This window comes from Lepidothrix coronata, unplaced genomic scaffold, assembly GCF_001604755.1.
Source record: "Lepidothrix coronata isolate B3197 unplaced genomic scaffold, Lepidothrix_coronata-1.0 Scaffold140, whole genome shotgun sequence".
NCBI lineage: Eukaryota > Metazoa > Chordata > Aves > Passeriformes > Pipridae > Lepidothrix > Lepidothrix coronata.
Window position 1 is genome coordinate 39,528 of NW_016690320.1, and position 19,576 is coordinate 59,103.

The window sequence follows — 19,576 nt, forward strand, 5'->3', positions numbered from 1 at the left end:
GACAAAACTTTAAAGTAATGTATTTCCCATGATTCAGCAAAGAAGATGAGATACTAAGTGCCTATAATCTGAGAGTGAATAAAATCTTGGTGTTCTTTTCATCCTTCTCTTTTACCTAAACAGGTTATTTCTCAAATGAGATCATACAGAACATCTTGTTTTGTATGCTAACTTGAAATAGTTTAATGTCTTCTAAGATGTGTTTTGTGGTTTGACTCAGTGCCTCTGAAGATCAGACAGTGAAAGCAAAGTAAGACTGTCTTACCCTTTTCTAAAAATTGTCCAATATTATATTTGAATCATTAATAAAATCTTCATCTCCTTGTACTGGCACTGTTTAATAAAACCTTAAGTAGTCATATCTGAGTCAGTTAAACTATGAATATTCTTAGCAACATGCCCAAGATTTTTTTTTTAATGGGGTTCAGTCTGAAACCTTTGTTTATACACTAGAATTAGACTTCATTTTTGTCAAGGAATTATTCATGTGATTAAGCTTGTCTTAGGCATTTCATGTAAAGGCTTTGTCTTGTAGCAATGGCTCTCAATTAGTCCAAATTAATAGAAACTTAAAACATAAGACTGGTATTGATCTACTGGGTTGTTGGCTCCCCTCTGCTGACATTTCAGGTAAGGTACTTTACAGACCTGTTAATAAATGTACTGAATGTGAACAGTGGAAGCTTAATTGGCTACATTGTTTTAGGTCTGATTAGTGTTGCATAGACTTTTGACTGACTGGAAACTAACTTAAAAATGAACAAGGTACAGTAAGTACTGAGTTGATGGGATAGCACACAGGTGTAATCACAGTCTTTCAGACTGAAGTATGATGGGCCTTTAGTGCTACATCTGACATTATATCCATCATTTAGAGTACTTCAAAATGAGAACAGGAAATTGCTTTACCTCTCTTAAAATTTAAACAACCTTAGTTCCAGTCTGTTTCCCATCTGCAGATATACTTAATGGTTTGGTTTTTTTCTTTTTAGTTACACAATGCCATTGACCCCTTGGCTTGCTCACCTGACTTTATTTGCAGGTTTATTGGCATTCAAGTGCTCACATCCTTGGAGAGGCCATGGAAGGATATTTTGGGGGCTGCTTGTGCTATGGACCACCAATTGAGAATGGATTTTATTATGACATGTATATTGAAGATAGGTAAAATTTCAGTGTCTTAGAACTTTTATACTCTGTATAGAAGCTCAGTACTAGAATTATTTTGTTCTGTCAAGTTTCTGCATGTTAAAAGTAAAATTGTGTCTCTAATATGATTTGAAGCTGACAGGTCAGTCTTCTGTGTAGACACATAAATTGAGTGTGTGTGTATATTTAAATTCAGGAGCAGTGTTCAGACACCTGCTCTGTAAGACTTGCAGCTGTTCAGTGTTCTGTGGAAAAAATGTAGAGTGGGTAAAACTTTGTGAACTTCTGGGGACACAAAGGGGATGGAAACCAAACCCCCATGATTCTTCAAGGAAACCAAGTCACTTGTACCAAGGGCACATGTGCATGTAACTTGTATAAGTGTTTACTACTTTTCTAATCCTTGTGCACAGCTTTACAATTCTGTTTTTTCCTTGTTTATCTTTCTGTAGTCAGGGAGAATACTGAATCTGCATCAGCTGATAAACAGACTCCTGCAGCTGGGTTGAGCCTTTCCTCCCCTCCTTTTTTTTTTTCCTAAATCATATGTATACTTCAACCTGAAGGTCTTCCAGACATTTAATCATGTCAAAGACTATTCTAGGAATGATTGCAGTGGGTTTGTTTGGGGTGGTATTGTTGGTGTTTCTGAGTTTAGTGTCTGAAAATAGAGCTGATTGGAAGAAACTAAGAAAATACTGTGACAAATCACAACAACACATTTTTATGGTTTCAAATTAGACCACTAGAAAGTGGTTAATTTAAAAAAATGGGAGTATCAAAATAATTAATTTGTATTTCTTTTGCCTTTGTCTTTTTGTTTAGGGGTGTGTCTAGCACTGAATTCCCACTACTAGAGAACCACTGTAAAAATATCATAAAAGAGAAACAGGCTTTTGAAAGGCTGGAAGTCAAAAAGGAGACGCTGCTAGACATGTTTAAGGTAAATCTTTTCAGTAGCTGTGGTTCTGGTAAAATGATCTTTTAAAATGTAAGTTTTCTTAGAATTCTGCATGTGACTGACTCATCAGAGTTTTACCTGCCTAGTAAAACAAAGAAAAAGAATACCATCCTTCGCCCCCTCTATTTCCTCTCAAATGTTGAAAATGTTTTCAGGCACTAATAAAAATTATTTTTATTACACAAAACCACCTCAGGCTCAATGAGATGACAGATAAGTACACAAAAGACACACATTCCTTCTGGCTCACTTGCAGAGACAGGTCAAAAAAGACTTTTGGGTTAGCCCCCTGTTTTATACAGTGAATATTGCCAGTCTCACTGTACTGTGTAATTCAGGTGGTACTCGCCATCTTCAACACACCCTCAGGGCACTGAGATCTTTTTGTCCCTCCCCTTGTTTTACAACTCTTCTGAAAGGATGTTGAACTGTTGAATACAAGCTTTTTTTTTTTTTTGGTTGCAAGTGTCTATTACTGATGCACTTGCATTATCAATACATAATTTTAAAAGAGAATTTTGTTATCCATTTTATTGATATTTCTGACTTTTCACGTTTCCACACACAGTATAACAAGTTTAAGTGTCGTATCCTTAATGAGAAGGTGAAGACACCAACTACCACAATATACAGGTAAAGAAATATACTTCAAAAGTATTTATGAAGTATTTTTATACTTAGTTTATTTAAATTGAGAGGAGAATAAATTGGGTTTTTGTTTTGTTTTTTTATTCTGGCTTCTGAATTCTTGTGTGATTGGGACTTAAGTTTGCAGTTAACATTGCTACTGATGTAAAATGAGATCTTTTCTCTGCTGGGACAGATTAGGTGTCAATTTGTGGGCAAATGGCAAATCCAGTTTTTAGTCATTCCCTCTGGTTTCAGTAAACTGATTAAAGTAAGTTACCACCCTTGACACTGGATTGGTGCACAGTGGATAACACTAACTCTTAGCTCATTATGGGATGAGGAACCAGCTTATTCAGTTGCTCATTCCAATCAGATGGAAAATGGCAAAACCATTTTTCTGTTTGATGTGCGTAGTTTGAAATCTCCTGGGCAACTTTAACATGAAGTTCACATGTGGAACTATATGAATTGGTAACTGTGCTGTGATGCTCTTGATAGTAGATCAACTGTGCTGAGCATTTACTGAGTGAATATCCCACTTCAGGTGGAATTCACAGCTGCATTTAGGGGGCACTGAACTTGCTGCATGTTGCATATTTGTATCTTTAGCATGAACTTGTCACATTAGTGACTGTACAGAAAAATGTTGGAGAGTTTGGAAATGAACACTTTTTTTTCTCTTGGCATATAGATGTGGTCCACTGATTGATCTCTGCAGGGGTCCACACGTCAGACACACTGGAAAAATTAAGGCCCTTAAAATAGTTAAGGTAAGTTAAAATTAAGTATGCATTGAAACTGAAATAAACTAGAGTACAGTTGATTTATTTGTATATTTATTTCTCCTGAGCTGATTATGCTAGGGTCCTTTTATTGTTTTCTTTGTTTACTCTGAAAATAGTCCTTCATTTGTTTGCCGGCTCCCACTGTACTAGTAGAACTACAGACTTTAATCATTTGTCTGCATCCAAGGTTTACTGATTCTTGATTTTCATGGTAGCACGTCAGTGAAAGTTAACAGCATCTTTTTTTATCAGAGTATTAGTGTAGTAACATGCATGTTTAGACTGAAGAGTACTGCTAAAGCACTGTAGCTAGCAGTGACTAGATTAGCTTGGAAACAATTGTCCCATGCCCAGTAGAGAAGTGCAGAGCCTAAGCCCACGTGGCAGTGCTGCTCCAGTATCTCCAGCCATCACTGCACCTGTGTCCTGGTTGGAGTCTGTACTTGCTGTCACATCTCTGTGTGAGGGGTGTTGTGAGCATGCTCTGTTCTGCAGTAGATGGACATCCAAGTACTTATTGGGTCAGAAAGTACTAATTTGACCTTGCCAGATGATATCTTTCAGGTACAGGAGGTAAAGTGGACGCTGGCAGATCTGCAAGTGCTGCTGTTTAAAGATGGCATTGCTTACAGGAAAGGCAGAGACAGTGTTGGCAGAGGCCTCTGGTTTTGTGGTGTAGTTTAAGTTATTCACAGATGCTAATTTTGGTAACCTTATTAGACTGACCTCATCAGAACATTAATCATAGTTGCTTTTGCTGGCTTCCTAACGAAGTGTATGGGACTCTGAATTCCAGGGATTACATATTAGATTGTCAAAACAGCTCAGAATTAACTCTGAGAGTTAGGTTTGTTGTGTCTTTCATGTTTCCCCACTGCATTATGTTTTGAGTGTAAACAAGTGCTGCTTTTTTAGCTGCTATAGCATGAAATAATAAAGCATGATGTAAGTTGAAACAAGGTACCTAAGTAGAGTAAAAATATTCCTTGACCAGTCACTTTTGTTTGTCATCTGTATTAATATGCTGACTGAAAGGCACTGCAATATCTTTGTGTTATAAACAAATGCTGAAAGACTGCATATGAATCTTTTCCCAAGGAAAAAAATAATAATGTTTGAATGTGTTAATGTTTATCCCTCCTTTCCCTGATATTATGTAATATTATCTTAAAGTCTGGGTTTTGTGTGTCAGAGTTCCTCTACATATTGGGAAGGAAAATCTGATATGGAAACTCTGCAGAGAATATATGGAATATCCTTTCCTGATAACAAAATGATGAAGGAATGGGAAAAAATACAGGAAGAAGCCAAAAACCGGGATCATAGGAAAATTGGAAAGGTACAGTGTTCCATTGTCTACTTATTTTATGCTTGTATAATACAATTCATTCTCTTTCCATGTTTTTTAGTTTTGGTTTGGGGTTTTTTCCATTTTTGGCAGTTTGAATGAGAGCTAGTTCTGTATGCTTCTTGGTGTTGCTTACATTTTGAATTTTTCTTCTACAAACTCAACTTGTCACTTGCATACGAGTATTAAACTAATGTTGGGAAGAACTTCATGGGTTTAGTCCCTTGGTTTAGGGAAGTACATCTTAAACCTTTTAATGTAGAGTCTACCTAAACCACTGTATTTTTTGTAGTAGAGATAATTTATTTGAAATTGCATAAATAACATGGTTTGGTCTGTCTGTCTTATAGGTATAAATAAGGTTTACACCTTTGCTATAGTTTTGTTGAGAGGGTGGAGCTATAGGGAGGGTATTTGGGAAAAGAAAGAAGCTTTGTAAAGGATATTTAAAGGCACAATGAGCAGTACAGGTGAAAGCAGGGAGACCTTTACTCGAAAAACTGTTGTGTAGATGAAGGTCAGCATTGTTGGACAGGAGGATGGAGGCATTAACCTCTTGCTGCTCACTGGGAGACATGAAAGAGGAGACTGTGGGGGGCCTTCACAAGCAGAGGGTGAACAACTGAGGTTACTCAGGAAAGGAAGAGACAATGAGAAATTTACAGAAAACTAACAAAAATTTATAAAAAGTAGGAAAATGGTCTTTATGGAAGTGATCATGCTTATTTCTATTAACTTATTAAGACTTGAATATTTCTGTAGTATTTGTTTGATTACTTCTATGCCTCTTCATAAACAAATGATCTAATTTCAATCAGTCAGAGAGATTCTTCCCCCAGAGGGTGGTCGGGCACTGAACAGGCTCCCCAGGGCAGTGGGCACAGCACCAAGGCTGCCAGAGCTCAAGGAACATTTGGATGATCCTCTGGGGCACAGGGTGTGACTGTTGGGGATGGGCCTGTGCAGGGCCTGGAGTTGGACTGGATGATCCTTGTGGGTCCCTTCCAACTCGGCATATCCCATGAATTTATCTACTGTTTATGAATCTAGCACCTATGATATTGAAGTAGGTAAAGCTCTCTGAAGATGTATCAGAGCCACACTGCTGAGCTTCTCTTTTTCTGGGTCAAAATGCTGACAAAGAGTGAGTGGCTCACAAGCTTCAGCCATTATCCCTCATGTGTGATGGATATCTGCTTCATTGCTTTACTAAAGCAATTAAGGTTAATAAAGGTAAGATTAGATAAGACTTCAGGATTTTGGGGAAACATGCTTTTACATAGTCAAAGAATCAAATAGAATTCAGTGTTATTACGAACTTCTAAGAGTAAGAACTGCAAATCAATTAACTGGTGTTGCTGAGAACTTGTAGACTTAAATAAATCATCTTGTTTCTGTAACGTTCCATCTTTGTGAACAGTGTCTCAATGTGTGTGAGGTAGTTATGTTCTGCAGTTCTATCTGGATTGTTGTTAGAGCAATCTGGTTTTAATTTACCTAGGATCAAGAACTCTTCTTCTTTCATGATTTGAGTCCTGGAAGCTGCTTTTTCCTCCCCAGAGGTGCCTTTCTTTATAACACACTCATGGATTTCATACGGGTGAGTATATGGTGATGTAACTCTTAAGAAATTTAATATCAGTTGTCAATCCTAAATTGACATTCATAGCACTGAGCTATCCACAGAAAAATAATATCTATGTATATAAATACTTACCAGATTTTCAGTGTGATTACACAGATCTAACCTTTTTTGAAAATAGTGCAGAGTGAAGCTGTGCTTTTCCAGTTGTGCAAAACTTACAGCAGTCCTTTAGTCTCTCTGTAAATTGCCATCATAATAACACAGTTTAAAAGAATCAAGCTTTGGCCTGTCAAAAGCTCTGTAACCTTTTAAATGGTGAATTTGTTCTACAGGGGGAATATCACAGGCGTAATTTTACTGAAGTTGTGTCTCCAAACATCTTCAACAGTAAACTCTGGGAAGCTTCAGGACACTGGCAGCACTACAGTGAAAACATGTTCTCTTTTGAGATCGAGAAGGAAACTTTTGCCCTTAAACCCATGAATTGTCCTGGACATTGGTTTGTACTCTTAACTGGAAAACTTCTGATTTTCCTTCATTTATCCTTTGTGGGGCTGAGGAGAATAAATGGAGTATTAATACCTGTTGTCATGTATGTTCACAATAGACTACTAAGCCACTGGGTGTGTTGAGGGGGCTTCTCTGACAGTGTCCCAGAAGTAAGTCTGCCCTAAGTGAGCTAGGTTTGTGCATGCTAATACTAGTCTGTACCACTAGTGAATACAAGTTGTTTTGGGTAGAGATAGGCATCAGATGTGCTGATGAACCAGTCTTGATTAACTCTTGCAGTGGGGTTTTTTTCTAGGTGGTCTTCAGCAGTACATTCTGAGTGAAACACTTTTTCTGTTTGCCTGTCTTTTAGGGTGCAAACAACCTGAATGAATAAATGCTTAAAAATGTGATTACTGTCTGTATTGATCTTGGTTTATTTCTGTGTTGTCTTAAATCTCCTGTAAGAAGGATAAAAGGAAGGCTCTTTCATGTTCCTTCTAGCTTGATGTTTGCCCATCGTCCACGATCCTGGAGGGAATTGCCTCTCAGACTTGCAGATTTTGGAGTTCTGCACCGAAATGAGCTCTCTGGGACTTTAAGTGGCTTGACTCGTGTAAGACGCTTCCAACAGGATGATGCTCACATCTTTTGCACAATGGAACAGGTAAAGAAAAAGACAACTCCAAAATACCAAGCAGCTCCCACACCCCCACGAGTCAAAAAAACCCCAAACAAACCCTTTCTTCTCCCAGTGCAAACAGTAAACAAGTAAAGAGGAAGAAATCCCTGAAAGTATTTCAACTGTAGCTTCTTCCATTGTGTTGCTGTATAGCATATGGGTGCTTTTGATGGTTTCTTTTGGTAGGTTTAGGTACTTCCTTCTTAGATATTTGGTATTCCATATTTCTTAGCTCTGCAATATTGCTGAACTCAATAGCCTGTTGGACTTGGCTGCTTTCTTGCAAGTTTCTCAAATAGTAATGCCATACTTAGTGTTCTTTACTTTATTTTTATTTTTTTTCTTTAAAGTTACAAAGCAGAAAACAGTATTATCTGAAGGATCTTATTGTTTGTGAATTATGTAGTAAGATTTTCTGTATGGAATTTTTCCATTTAGAAAGATGCATTGGGCAACTAAATCCCAAAAAATAAGATATTTTTTTTTTGGTATCTTCCATCTGCCCCTGCAAAGAAAAAAGCTGTTGACCATGTTTTGTTTTCTACAGTAATACTGAACAAATACTTTATTTTGTCAGTAATGCCATAGATTTCAGTGGAGCTACATGTATAAATTGATGTGCTCTTGTCCATTCTGTTGGGTGCAATTTGGCTCCAGAAGTCCAGGCTTAACAAAAATTATTACTTTTCTTGCCGTGCTTTGAAGCCACACAACACCTTAGTTCTCTGTTCACCTGTTACCTCGATTTGGGTTTGTAGGATGTGGGTTTTAATTTTTTCTTATTTAATGGACTCTCTTATTCTGGTTATGATGAATTCAATAGTTTCAATTACATTTTTATGTAAGTAACTTTTAACTAATATATTTTGGTTCGTGTTTAAGATTGAAGAAGAAATTGAGGGCTGTCTTGATTTCTTGAAGTCAGTATATGCTGTCTTCGGTTTTACTTTTCAACTACATCTTTCTACAAGACCCGAAAATTACCTTGGAGAGTTAGAGATCTGGGATCATGCTGAAAAGGTAATTCATTTAAAAGCAAACAAACAAAGCAACTCCTTAATATTTGTATTTGCAGAGGTAGATATTTAACTGAGTTCCTTTGTGTGGAACAGTGAAATTGCTTACCTCAGATCCTAAATATTGTCCTGAGTGGAAATGCCTGTTGAAAAACATCACATTAGATCTAAAGTTACTGTATAAAAATGAGAACTTCCAGATTCTTACTTAGCCCCTTATCTTGAACTGGTTAGATTTCTGGGTTTTTTTTCTGATTAATCACATAGTGTACAAGGAACTGCTATTCCAAGGTTACTTGTCATAAATGAACAAATGCTTGAGCAATAGGGGTTGTGCTGCCTGTTGTCTGCCTTTTGAATTTTAAAGGCAAATGCTTTGACTTGCAGTAATGAGAGACCGTGCTATACCTTCTTTAATTACTCTCTCACTTTTGTGATTAGCAACTTCAAAACAGCTTGAATAAATTTGGAGAGCAATGGCTTTTGAATCCAGGAGATGGAGCATTTTATGGTCCTAAGGTCAGTGATTCAGCGTTTTAATATAACTTCAGGGTAGACAAGAATGCAGACATACTGCAGGCAAACTATATTTAGTAACTGTGTTATTTTGCTTCACAGATTGATATTAAAATCAAAGATGCAATTGGGAGGTACCATCAATGTGCTACCATCCAACTTGACTTCCAGCTGCCCATTCGATTTAATCTTACTTATGTTGGGTGAGTGGTTAAGCTAAATAGCTTCCTCTTTTAAATGAAATAATGAATAAAAATAATCATAAATGCTTTCATTATCTGTAATTCCCATTATGTATTAATGCTGTGCTGCTCATTTAACAAATGGTTAGCCTGGCAAGGAGAGTCACAAACTTGATGTAACGATAGCTCACTTTAGTTGAAATGCTGCTGAGTGCAGGAAAATCTCATCATCTGTCTTGTCTGCCAGTTCTGAGGACAACTGATTATACATAATGCTAAAAAAACCTCAGCTGAGTCAGTTTTCACTTTCAGCCCCGTCACAGTGTCTCCTTGGAAGACATACCATACAAATTCAAACATGCCTTAAGGAGCTGCTGTGTTTGTACTAAGTACTTCTTTGTTTTTATTGGGTAAAACTAGTTAACTTTGAACATAAACCCAATACAAAGAGTTTTTAGTGAAAATCTCACTTTGGCTTCCAGCTAGAAAGATGGATTTTTATCCACTGAGGAGATTAATCTTAATATCATGTTAACTCAAATACACATTTTCTGGGTTGTTTTTCTTGTAGTGTTTGTTTTTTGCATATTATCAAGATATCGATAGGGAAGACAGAATAAGAATCTTTGTTACTTTTTGGTCCTGCTGCATGTTCTGCAGTAGGTGCCATAGCTTTTTAGTAGGTGATGGTACTGTTGCAAACAGCTGGCTTTTTTTTTTTATCACAGTATTGTAATTTAAGCAAAGTAATGAGCAGGTGAGGTTCGAAAGGGCAGGTAAGGTCCTGTGCAACAAAATAAAAGCAAGTCATAGTGGAAGAGAGAGAACAAGGAAGAACATAAAATATTAAAATGCACAGAAATGGTGCTGAGTCAGTCAAGTGTCTTTTCAAATTTAAGAGTTAGTGTCTATGCCACTGGCCATAGACATGATTATTTTAAGTCACTGTGATTATTCAGTATTCCTTTAAAAGCCTAGATGACTTAAAGGACATTTTTAATAAAAAGAGTAGATTTTGCCTGAGTATAACTAACTGAATTTTGTCCATCTGTTAAAAGTAGAATGAAAAACACTAGTAAAATTACATCTGTGTGAGCTATGACAATTTCAATTTTTTAAAAAATTTTACTTGCCTTTTTTTTTTTTAGTAAGGATGGCGACGATAAGAAAAGGCCAGTGATTATTCACAGAGCTATTTTGGGATCTGTGGAGAGGATGATAGCTATTCTAGCAGAAAATTATGGAGGAAAATGGTATGTAGCACAAATGGACTTCTAAGAAGTGTTTAACAATGTAGAAAGTGCAGATCCTTCCTGATGTCCCATATATTATAATGCAAAAATAATATCCCTAGAATTTTCTCCAAATTAGTAGGTAAGATTACAAGAAAAAAAGTCCAGTTTTCTGGTCTGAGTTGTAAGTAGTTTGTTATTAGAAATTCAGTTTCATGAGACTGCAGAAAAAAAGCAGAATAATGCAGAAATAAGAATTGTAATTGAATGTGTAAGTCCTGCATTATTTTTGTTCCTTTTTTTCTTAAAAATCATGCTTTTGTACTGGGAAGATGTCAGACATATGTAAAGCACTTATTTGTATATATACAGACGTGAATTAGTCTTAATATATGAAATAATTTTTGTACTTCTGAGATGGGTTGGTTTATCTTGAATAAGCTCTGAAGGTATTTTTTCATGAATGTGTTTAAATTATTAAGGAAGAGTTAATTCTTAGTTTCAGTCACTTATCTCTCTGACTGTTCACTTTTGACTGTAAAGTTAAAAATGAAAATTATGTGAAAAAGATTCTGTTTAAAAATGTGCAGTCTGCTAGGAAGAGAACAGAAAGTCCAAGTTCTGCATTTGCCATTTTACTGGAATCAATCCATTTGCTATTTCACGTGAACTTGAAAACACAAAGATAACGTACTATCCAACATAGCTAACGTAAAGATTCCTATAAAGTAAAGAAATTATTATTGTGGAACACAGCTGTGGTTATGAATGCAAGTGTCAAGTGCACATTTATCCCATGTGTCCCTCATGCTCTCCAGGCCACTCTGGTTGTCCCCACGGCAGGTCATGGTGGTGCCCGTGGGACCGACATCGGAAGAGTATGCCCAGCAGGTGAGAGCAGGGCAATTCTAATGGATCCTCAAGGACTTGTTCCAGAACAGAGAATGAATGCTTTAAGGATTTTGAAGACGTATTTGGGGGGGGGAGAAGTAAATTTTTCAATATACAGTTTCCAGTCTAAAACTTGTGTAAGCCTGAGTAAGGGGTATGTAACTTTAAGTGGTTTGAGTTCTGTTATTATGGACATAATTATTAGAGGAAAAAACATTCTGGATGACAACTAATGCTTCATTTCACTACTATCAGCTTAAAGTAGGGAGGGAGCCAGTTTCATCCATTTCCCACCATGTATATTCTTGACTACATCACTTTTGACCATGGTTTTACCCCTCTCCCCTGCTTCTAATACAAGAATAAGTGGGTTTGTTCCTTCTGATTTTTCTACTTTGTCAAACTAAGGACACATTTTTAACACTCAGCAGTGTAGCTGCCTGAGGACAGCAGCACATATTTGATATGGATGTTACCTTCCAACTGTAGTCCTGCTAAGCCCTTAAGTGTGTGTTCAGTTTTCTTCAGATAAAGTCATTGAATTCCTTGCAGTGATTCATAAGAGCAATAGTATGCACATACATGAATTAATTATTGGGAGAGATCAGTAATTATAGGATGTACAAATGTATGTTTTAAAATATATAGTAATACTGAGAGTGTTTTGGTTTGGTTTTTTTTTTAGGTTTGCAACCAATTTTTTGAAGCTGGATTTATGTCAGATGTGGATCTAGATCAAAGTTGCACATTAAACAAGAAAATTAGAAATGCACAGCTGGCTCAGTATAATTTCATTTTAGGTAGGTAATTGCAGCATCTTGCATTGCTGAATATCACTTAAGTTTTAATGTTAGACATAGAGTTTGTCTGGAGACTCATTTTGTAATGTAAATAGTTTCATATTATGTTCTATGTCTTGCAGTGGTTGGAGAAAAGGAGAAAGCAAATAATGCTGTCAACGTGCGAACAGGAGACAACAAAGTTCATGGAGAGATTTCAGTATCTTCTGCTATTGAAAAACTCAAGAAACTTAAGAGTTCACATATTCCAAATGCAGAAGAAGAATTCTGACGTTGCCGTTGGGGGAAAAAAAGAATATTAGCTGCCTGTGGGAAATGTTTCTTGTGCACAGCAGTGATGCTCATCTGAGAGAATTTTCAGTTAATGGATACACAAAATAAGCCAGTGTAGCAATGTTGGTGCTCCAGGAAAAGCATGAGAGGACAGATGAACCTGCCAACTCCTTTAGCAATCACATGAGTTTCCAATCTGCCTGAGTCAGAGAATGCTTGCTCAAAAAGTCCTGCGCCTCTAATAAGATATGTTGGGTTTGCTGTGGAAGTAAATCAGGGCTGCATGACCCCCAGGAACAGGAGACTGGGAAGGGCAGTGGCTGCTGTGGGAATGCTGAGCTCCCTCACTCAGAGGGCAGGTGCACACCTGTGTTACAGAATGCAGAGCTTGGCGGTCGGTTGGTGCCTGAGGAGCAGTTTGGTTTAGTTTTTTTTCTAGCTCCAGATTGTAACAAAAAACTTTCGTGGGGGGAATAGCATGGTTGTTTCAGAATCTGTTCACAGACTACAAATACTTTGGTGTCTTTGGAAGTCTCAGTGAAACAAGGCACTGATGGAGTTGGTGTGATAACTGGTTGCTGCAAAGGTGGTTCCCAAGAATGCAGTTGAATTACTCCCCATATCTGTGTGTCAAGTGTTTTATTTTTTCCTGTGTTTGCTGTTGATTTGGCTTTTTCCTAAAACAAAAAAACTTCGAAAAACCTTTCTATGTGTAATTTATTGTTGCATTTGCTGGGGATACTGAGAGCACTGAGAAGGAGCAGAGGACAATTCTAATATTAAAACAGCATGCTGGAATTGAAATTTGCCATATTTCTGTTTTGTTTATGCTTATAAATGATTTTTTAAGTTGCCATTGCAGGCAATTGAACTGGATTTTTTTTGACATTTTTACCATGATTTCTTTTCACTTTCATATGCTGTTTTCTAGTTGAATGGCTTAGATAGTGTTAAATGTATTGCTCAGTTATCTAAGCTGTACAGCTGTGACTTAAATAGTTGTGATTTAAATGCCACAGCCATAAAGCAGAAAATACTATTTAGTGCGTAAATGTTACAGAGATGCAAAGCTTGTGTTTTACTTCTGCCTGACACTTGTACAGACTCGTGTTTAATAGGCCTTTGTTTAGTTTGGTGTTTGTTTGGGTTTGTGCATCTCTTTTTATCTCCTGCTTTTAGAAGAAAAGGAAAAAAAAATAGAAGGAATGAGTGGTAGGAAAGCTTTGTGTTCCACTTAACAGAATTAACGGTGTGCAGAGCGTGATTTTTATTTATATTTATATATTTCATGTATAAAATCGTTTGGACTAGAGCTTATGTGATGCATGTGTGATATATTCAGACTGCAGAATTCAGCTACTGGGTTTGTTTTTCTTACAGTGAAGTTCTAGCTTTTGCAAGTATCAAACTTTTTTAGCACACATGTATGGATGCTCTTGGCATTTCAGTTGTCATGTGACATGCAGCAAGGAGAGAGGTCAGGAACTACACAGAATCACAGAATAGTTTGGGTTGGAAGGGACTTCTGGACATCACCCAGTCCAACCGCCCTGCCAAGGCAGGGTCACCTGGAACAGGTGACACAGGAATGTCCAGGTGGGTTTGGAATGTCTCCAGAGAGGGAACCTCCAAGCCCTCCCTGGGCAGCTGTTCCAGTGCTTTGCCACCCTGACTTCGTCATGTTGAGGGAGAACTTGTGTTTTAGTTTATGGCCCTTGCTCCTTGTCCTGTCACCCAAAAGAGTCTGGCACCTTCCTCTTGGCACCCGCCTTTGAGGTACTTATATGTATTTATGAGATCAAATAGAAATCAGTAAAAATAATGTAAAGTTTCCTGCAGGAAGACATATGCAGAGGGAAGGGCAGAGGGCCGACATATGCAGAGAGAAGGGCAGAGGGCCGAAAGCAGTGCCCGGTGCCTGAGGGGCAGAGGCCGTGCCCGCAGTCACCGCGGTCGGGCGGTGCCGCCTCCCGCCCCTCACGCGGGGTGTGAGGGCCCCGCCCCCCGCGGGCGCGGCAGGCGCGGCCAAGATGGCGGCGCTGTGGGTGCTGCGCGCCCTGCGCGGTCTCTGCGGGGCCGCGCTGTTCCTGTCCCAGCTCTCCGTCCTCTCCGGCCGCGGTGAGCAGGGCGGGTGGGGGGCGAGAAGGGGGCAGGGGAGCCGCCTCGGGCGTGGGGGCTGCTGTCCCGAGCGGCCGCGGCCGGGGCTGAGCCCGCCCGGCGGGTCCCGCTGCGGAGGTGAGCGTGGTGCGGGGAGGATGCGCTGCCGCTTCCCTGGCTGGGGAAAGGAACGGGGTGCTTCGGGCGTGGACGCGTTTCGTTGTGCCGGCGCTGCGGGGCTGGTGCTGAGGTGCTCGGTGTTAGGGCAGAACACGGGCCAGGCCCCGCTCGCCGGCTCGTCCGCTGCCCTATTACACAGCACCTTTTGTGCTGCGCCTTGTCGCGAACGTGTGTGACCCAAAACGTACCTGGCGAGGTCCTGGGGCTCCCCAGCACCGTCGGGGTGGGTGGGTGGGTGTGACAAACATGTTCACCCTTCTTCCCCTGTGAGGGCTCGTGGTGGCCCATTGCAGCTCTGCACGGCCCCGAGCCCTCGCAGCCGCGGGGGTCTCAGACCAGAGCGCGGTCAATGCACAGATAGCGCCGGGGTTGCCGGCCAGTTCTTCTGTTCCGGCTGCCAAAGAATTACCTGCATGGCTTCACTAAACGAAAATCTGCTTTCTGAGCAGTGCTTTTACTTCTCGTGGATCAAAAAATAAGACCGAATGAAAATAAACGTAGTTCCTTGTCTAAAAGGAACGGTTCTGTTCTAATGCTCATTTTAATGTTTAACATAAACATCCTACTATTAAGAGAACAGGAAAGCAGAGTTTTCTAATCTCCTTACACTTTCGACTTTGATTTCAGCACATTGATATGAAAATACAACTGTTTCTGAAGGTTAATTTTATTCTAGAAATATCACTTTCTCCATGTTTTTTTCTTCTAGCGGGATCTTTGATGACAACAAAGCTTTCACAGCCACAGTCTACACTGGCAAAAAGCCTAACTTCAACAAGTACAAATACTCCCTATTTTAAAGCAGCAGGTATGGTATTATATTGTCTCTTTTCTTTGTTGTCTGTGAGCCCTTCTCCTCAGTGTCTTGAGTCTTAGAAACCTGAATGTGCTTTTCATAGCGGTAAGAAGCACTGTATATAACACATTATGAATTACTCTTCAATGGCCATAACAATTAGTTTCTAATTAGACAAGCGGCCCATATAAGAACTAGAAAATGGCTGGTTAAACTGCCATTGTGGTTGATGTGATTTATACCCTGTCAGGATGGTGGAAGTTCTTGCAAGACTCCAGCGTTCTGCAAGAACTTGTTCCTGTTCCCTATCCACCATCAGCACAGCTCTGTAGCTCCCTGGGGGTGCGTCAGAACTGCCAGCAAGAACAGCATTTCAGTCAGTCTCAGAGGTGATTCTGTGCACATGCAAACAGCAAATGGCTGAGTGAGCTGTAACCTTAATTAGAGCTGAACTAAAAGTAGGTTACCCGTGTCACCCTGCTGCTGTGCTAAAGTGATTACTTCTGAGAAGCGCAGGCTGAGGCGGCACTAATCCACGTAAGCTCTGTTCTGGTTCTCTGCTGAAGTGTTGCCGTGGTGTCCTCTGTGGAGCTTCTGTGTGAGAGTCCTTGGTGGGTGCCCTGCTTGCACTGTGTGGCTCCCCTGGCTGTGGGAATGCTGCTCAGTGTGTAGTGGGAAAAGCCCTTTATACCACGTCAGTGCCTGTGTTTATATATGTATATATATATATATATATATTAAAAAATGCTATATATACTTTAGACTATTTAGCTTTTTTAATTCAGTTTCTTAATTCACTTATTGCCCCTTTCAGAAAGCACAGAAATTCCACCTTACATGATTAAATGTCCCAGCAACGGGCTTTGCAGTAGATTGCCACCAGACTGCATGACATGCAACACAAACTACTCCTGTATATATGGGAAGCTGGCCACTTTTGATTGCAAGGTCAAGCCACATGTTCATTGTGTTGTAAGTAACCTGTTAACATTTAACCCTAGATTTAAGTAATTATCTGTGGCATCTTGTTTTAAAATCCAGAACACTGATTTCCAGGTTCTGATGCAGACAGGTTTGCAGTTCTGTGATATGTTTGATCACCACTGTAGGCTGTTGCTGAAGAGGCAAGTCTGCCCTTCCCTGGTTTGCCTTTCTTGTGTTGGATCTTTTCATTACTTGGCCATGCCATTGAGTTGAACCAGTCCAACCATTTTGAGAGTGGGGAGACTAAATATCTGTCAGAGCTACAAACTGACCTTACAGGTGAGACTGAACGAGCCCTCCTTTTGGCAGTAGCCTTAGATTGGAGGAATCAGGAATGTTAAACTTGACTTTAATAACTCTTTGTTGGTTTTCTGATGTTGATTTTTCTGATATACTTGACTACATAAGAAGTAGCAAACAGAGCAGTTTTGCCCAAAAATGTACTTTGATACTGCACACTGATTTTGTTTTCAATACTGTGGAAGTGATAATGCTGTCCTTTCACAGGATGAGAATAACCACGAGCAGGAGAACTTCACAATTAACATGACGTGCCAGTTTTGCTGGCAGCTTGCCACAAGTGACTATGTCTGCACCAACTCCACAAACTGCATGACAGTTTCCTGCCCACGCCAGCGATACAATGCCACTTGTACAGTCCGGGATCACATTCATTGCCTGGGTAAGGTGGGCTAAGCCAGATTCTGCAAAGCAGCTTTTTTCTAGAGTATTTCTTAACGGTTTCTGTAATGGATGAATGCAATGTTTATGTCCATTGCAGTAACAGTCTGCACCCTGATTAATCTGTTGAATTTTTTTTATTGTTACGTTTTCATTTCTGAGCATAATAGTGACATGCAACTGCAAACATTGTCTCATTATGCTGTTGTATACTGTCACACAAGACAAAATAGTTCTTTTTACTTTTGTCAGCTTGTACGAGTTTAACTTATTTGGACACCACTAATAGAATTGATATCAAATGTCTCAGTAGGGTAATTAAAAGAATTTATGCTGGTTCCACCCAACTAGTTTAATTTTTTTCCCTATTTGTTCAGTGGCTTTTCTGATGAAGGGACAAAGACTGATGGAACTGGGAACTGTAGGGTATATATTGTGTTGACAGTTGTTTTTTCAGTTAGTGTCAACCCTTTTAGACCCCCAATGGATAAATACAGTGTCTTCTTGCTTGTCATTTTCTTACTCATTATATGGTCTTTATCTATTACATTAAGGTTTTTATGTTTTCTAATGTTTAGGTAACCGTGTCTTTCCTAAGATGCTCTATTGCAATTGGACTGGAGGTTATAAGTGGTCTACTGCCTTGGCACTAAGGTACACAAGAACTACTAGATAATGTCAAGCTAAAATAGATTAGTTGTCTATAAAATCTTCAATTTGTGTGGCTTTCTGCTTGGTATTTTTTAACAGCGCACTGAATAACCAGTATTTCAGATAGTCTTGGAATAGCTTGGAATTTGAGGGCATATCATGCCTGAAGGTTTCAGATGCAGAAATCCTGGCTCCCTTCAGCAAACAGAGCTGGAGAGAAAACAGTTACCCTATTTCTGCTTTAAATGTACTTCCTTCAGAGTAAATGCCAATGATTCTTAGGCTTCACAGAGTGATCCATTTTCTGAGTAGAGAGGACATGTTGGCTTTTATTTGTGTGGTGATATCTGCAGATTTTTATTTTTTTCTTACATTTTTTTTCTATGTTTTTAAACAATTAGGGCTGGGAATTGCTCACATTACTACTTGGCATTTGAAATGAATGGAGCTGTTTCTGAATTTGATAGGTGTCACTGAGCTGGCTGCAGTTTGTATACGTTTGTTACAGGTTCCTTCCCAGCTCTTAGAGCTGGAAATGCCTCAAGACCAAGTTCCTTGCATTTCCAATTATTAGGGAAGAGACCAGGGAAGCAATATTGAAACAAACAGTGAAGGTTATTTTTGGAATAAGTCATTAGAGCACCACGATAGCAGTTTGAAAGTAACTGAAGTTCTTTTGGTGGTGAGACCTTTTTCACTAAATGTTAATATTTCAGAAGTGGTTAATATGATAAATTAGGTAGGGACACTGTTCCTGGAGCCAAAGATACAGTACTTCTGTGATTAAGGAAGTGATCTGACATACTTCCCTTTAGAGCAAGAGTTGTTCTTGCTGCCATCAGCTGGAGAAACTTACTGTTGCCTGACTCCTGTGTGGGTCTGAATGCAGCATTTGGGAATTTTCTGTTGCTTCTTTGTTGCAGGTTTTTACCTTTTGCTAGTTTAGAAGAGTCGAGACACATTTATGAATTTGAGAGTTTTGGGTTTCTTGCTTGTCATGAACGAAAACCTGAAGTCTCTGGATAGTCTTAATTAGCTAAGAAATAACAGTATTTCATCCAGAGCTTTTCTTATTAAATAACTGTTCTTTTTCTACGAAATATGTGCAGTTCCTTGAATGGTGTAGAGCAAAACAGTCGTTGGCTTGTAGGTACGTCAGTGTGTATGGATGCCTAAGCTGAGCTCCTCTAAAAATAATAATAATGAATCATATTTTTCTTCTTTTAGCATCACCCTTGGTGGATTTGGTGCCGATCGTTTCTATTTGGGCCAGTGGCGGGAAGGTCTGGGGAAACTCTTCAGCTTTGGAGGACTTGGAATATGGACACTAATCGATGTGCTGCTCATAGGTGTTGGCTATGTGGGACCTGCAGATGGTTCTCTTTATATTTAAATGTGGGTGCAGTGTATTTCAGAGAGGAGTCATTGCCTGGGAAGGGCTCTAAATAAAAAAAGAAGGTGGAGATTTGAGCCTTTAAGGTAGAATGAAGAACAACTGTTTGTTCTATGTGCATACATTTTAATGTACAGTATCTGTACTTGGTTTGCCTTTAACTAAGGTGAAATAAAAGAGTGGATCACTGAGTAAGTTGAAATTAATTTCATTTCTTCTATGGATATGTTATTTTTCTATGAAAAAAAGTTGAAT

At 39.1% G+C, this 19,576-nt stretch overlaps 2 protein-coding genes across 2 annotated transcripts in view; both read left to right on the top strand.

The window, feature by feature from the left end:
• The window catches only part of LOC108503482 (probable threonine--tRNA ligase 2, cytoplasmic), a 16,639-nt gene extending 2,788 nt beyond the window's left edge, over positions 1–13,851 (top strand). The window contains exons 4-19 of the mRNA XM_017827448.1: positions 38–74; positions 1,043–1,164; positions 1,975–2,092; positions 2,679–2,743; positions 3,432–3,510; positions 4,718–4,864; positions 6,375–6,473; positions 6,791–6,957; positions 7,452–7,614; positions 8,512–8,649; positions 9,087–9,164; positions 9,264–9,364; positions 10,492–10,596; positions 11,394–11,466; positions 12,152–12,266; positions 12,389–13,851. Of these exons, the coding sequence (XP_017682937.1) occupies positions 38–74; positions 1,043–1,164; positions 1,975–2,092; positions 2,679–2,743; positions 3,432–3,510; positions 4,718–4,864; positions 6,375–6,473; positions 6,791–6,957; positions 7,452–7,614; positions 8,512–8,649; positions 9,087–9,164; positions 9,264–9,364; positions 10,492–10,596; positions 11,394–11,466; positions 12,152–12,266; positions 12,389–12,537 (1,756 nt within the window). The 3' untranslated portion in view covers positions 12,538–13,851. The remainder of the gene's footprint in view (positions 1–37; positions 75–1,042; positions 1,165–1,974; positions 2,093–2,678; positions 2,744–3,431; positions 3,511–4,717; positions 4,865–6,374; positions 6,474–6,790; positions 6,958–7,451; positions 7,615–8,511; positions 8,650–9,086; positions 9,165–9,263; positions 9,365–10,491; positions 10,597–11,393; positions 11,467–12,151; positions 12,267–12,388) is intronic.
• Positions 13,852–14,550: 699 nt separating this feature from the next.
• Positions 14,551–19,523, top strand: TM2D3 (TM2 domain containing 3). Its single transcript, XM_017827562.1, has 6 exons — positions 14,551–14,657; positions 15,526–15,624; positions 16,427–16,584; positions 17,104–17,278; positions 17,856–17,931; positions 19,156–19,523. Exons 1-6 carry the CDS (start codon positions 14,570–14,572, stop codon positions 19,319–19,321), a joined length of 762 nt encoding a protein of 253 aa, XP_017683051.1. The 5' UTR covers positions 14,551–14,569; the 3' UTR covers positions 19,322–19,523.
• The last annotated feature ends 53 nt before the right edge of the window (positions 19,524–19,576 follow it).

Coding starts and splice junctions, on each gene's coding strand:
- TM2D3 (XM_017827562.1), top strand. CDS start 14,570: ATGGCGGCGCTGTGGGTGCTGCGCGCCCTGCGCGGTCTCTGCGGGGCC. Junction 14,658..15,525: donor CTCCGTCCTCTCCGGCCGCG/GTGAGCAGGGCG, acceptor TTTTTCTTCTAG/CGGGATCTTTGATGACAACA. Junction 17,279..17,855: donor GGATCACATTCATTGCCTGG/GTAAGGTGGGCT, acceptor TCTAATGTTTAG/GTAACCGTGTCTTTCCTAAG.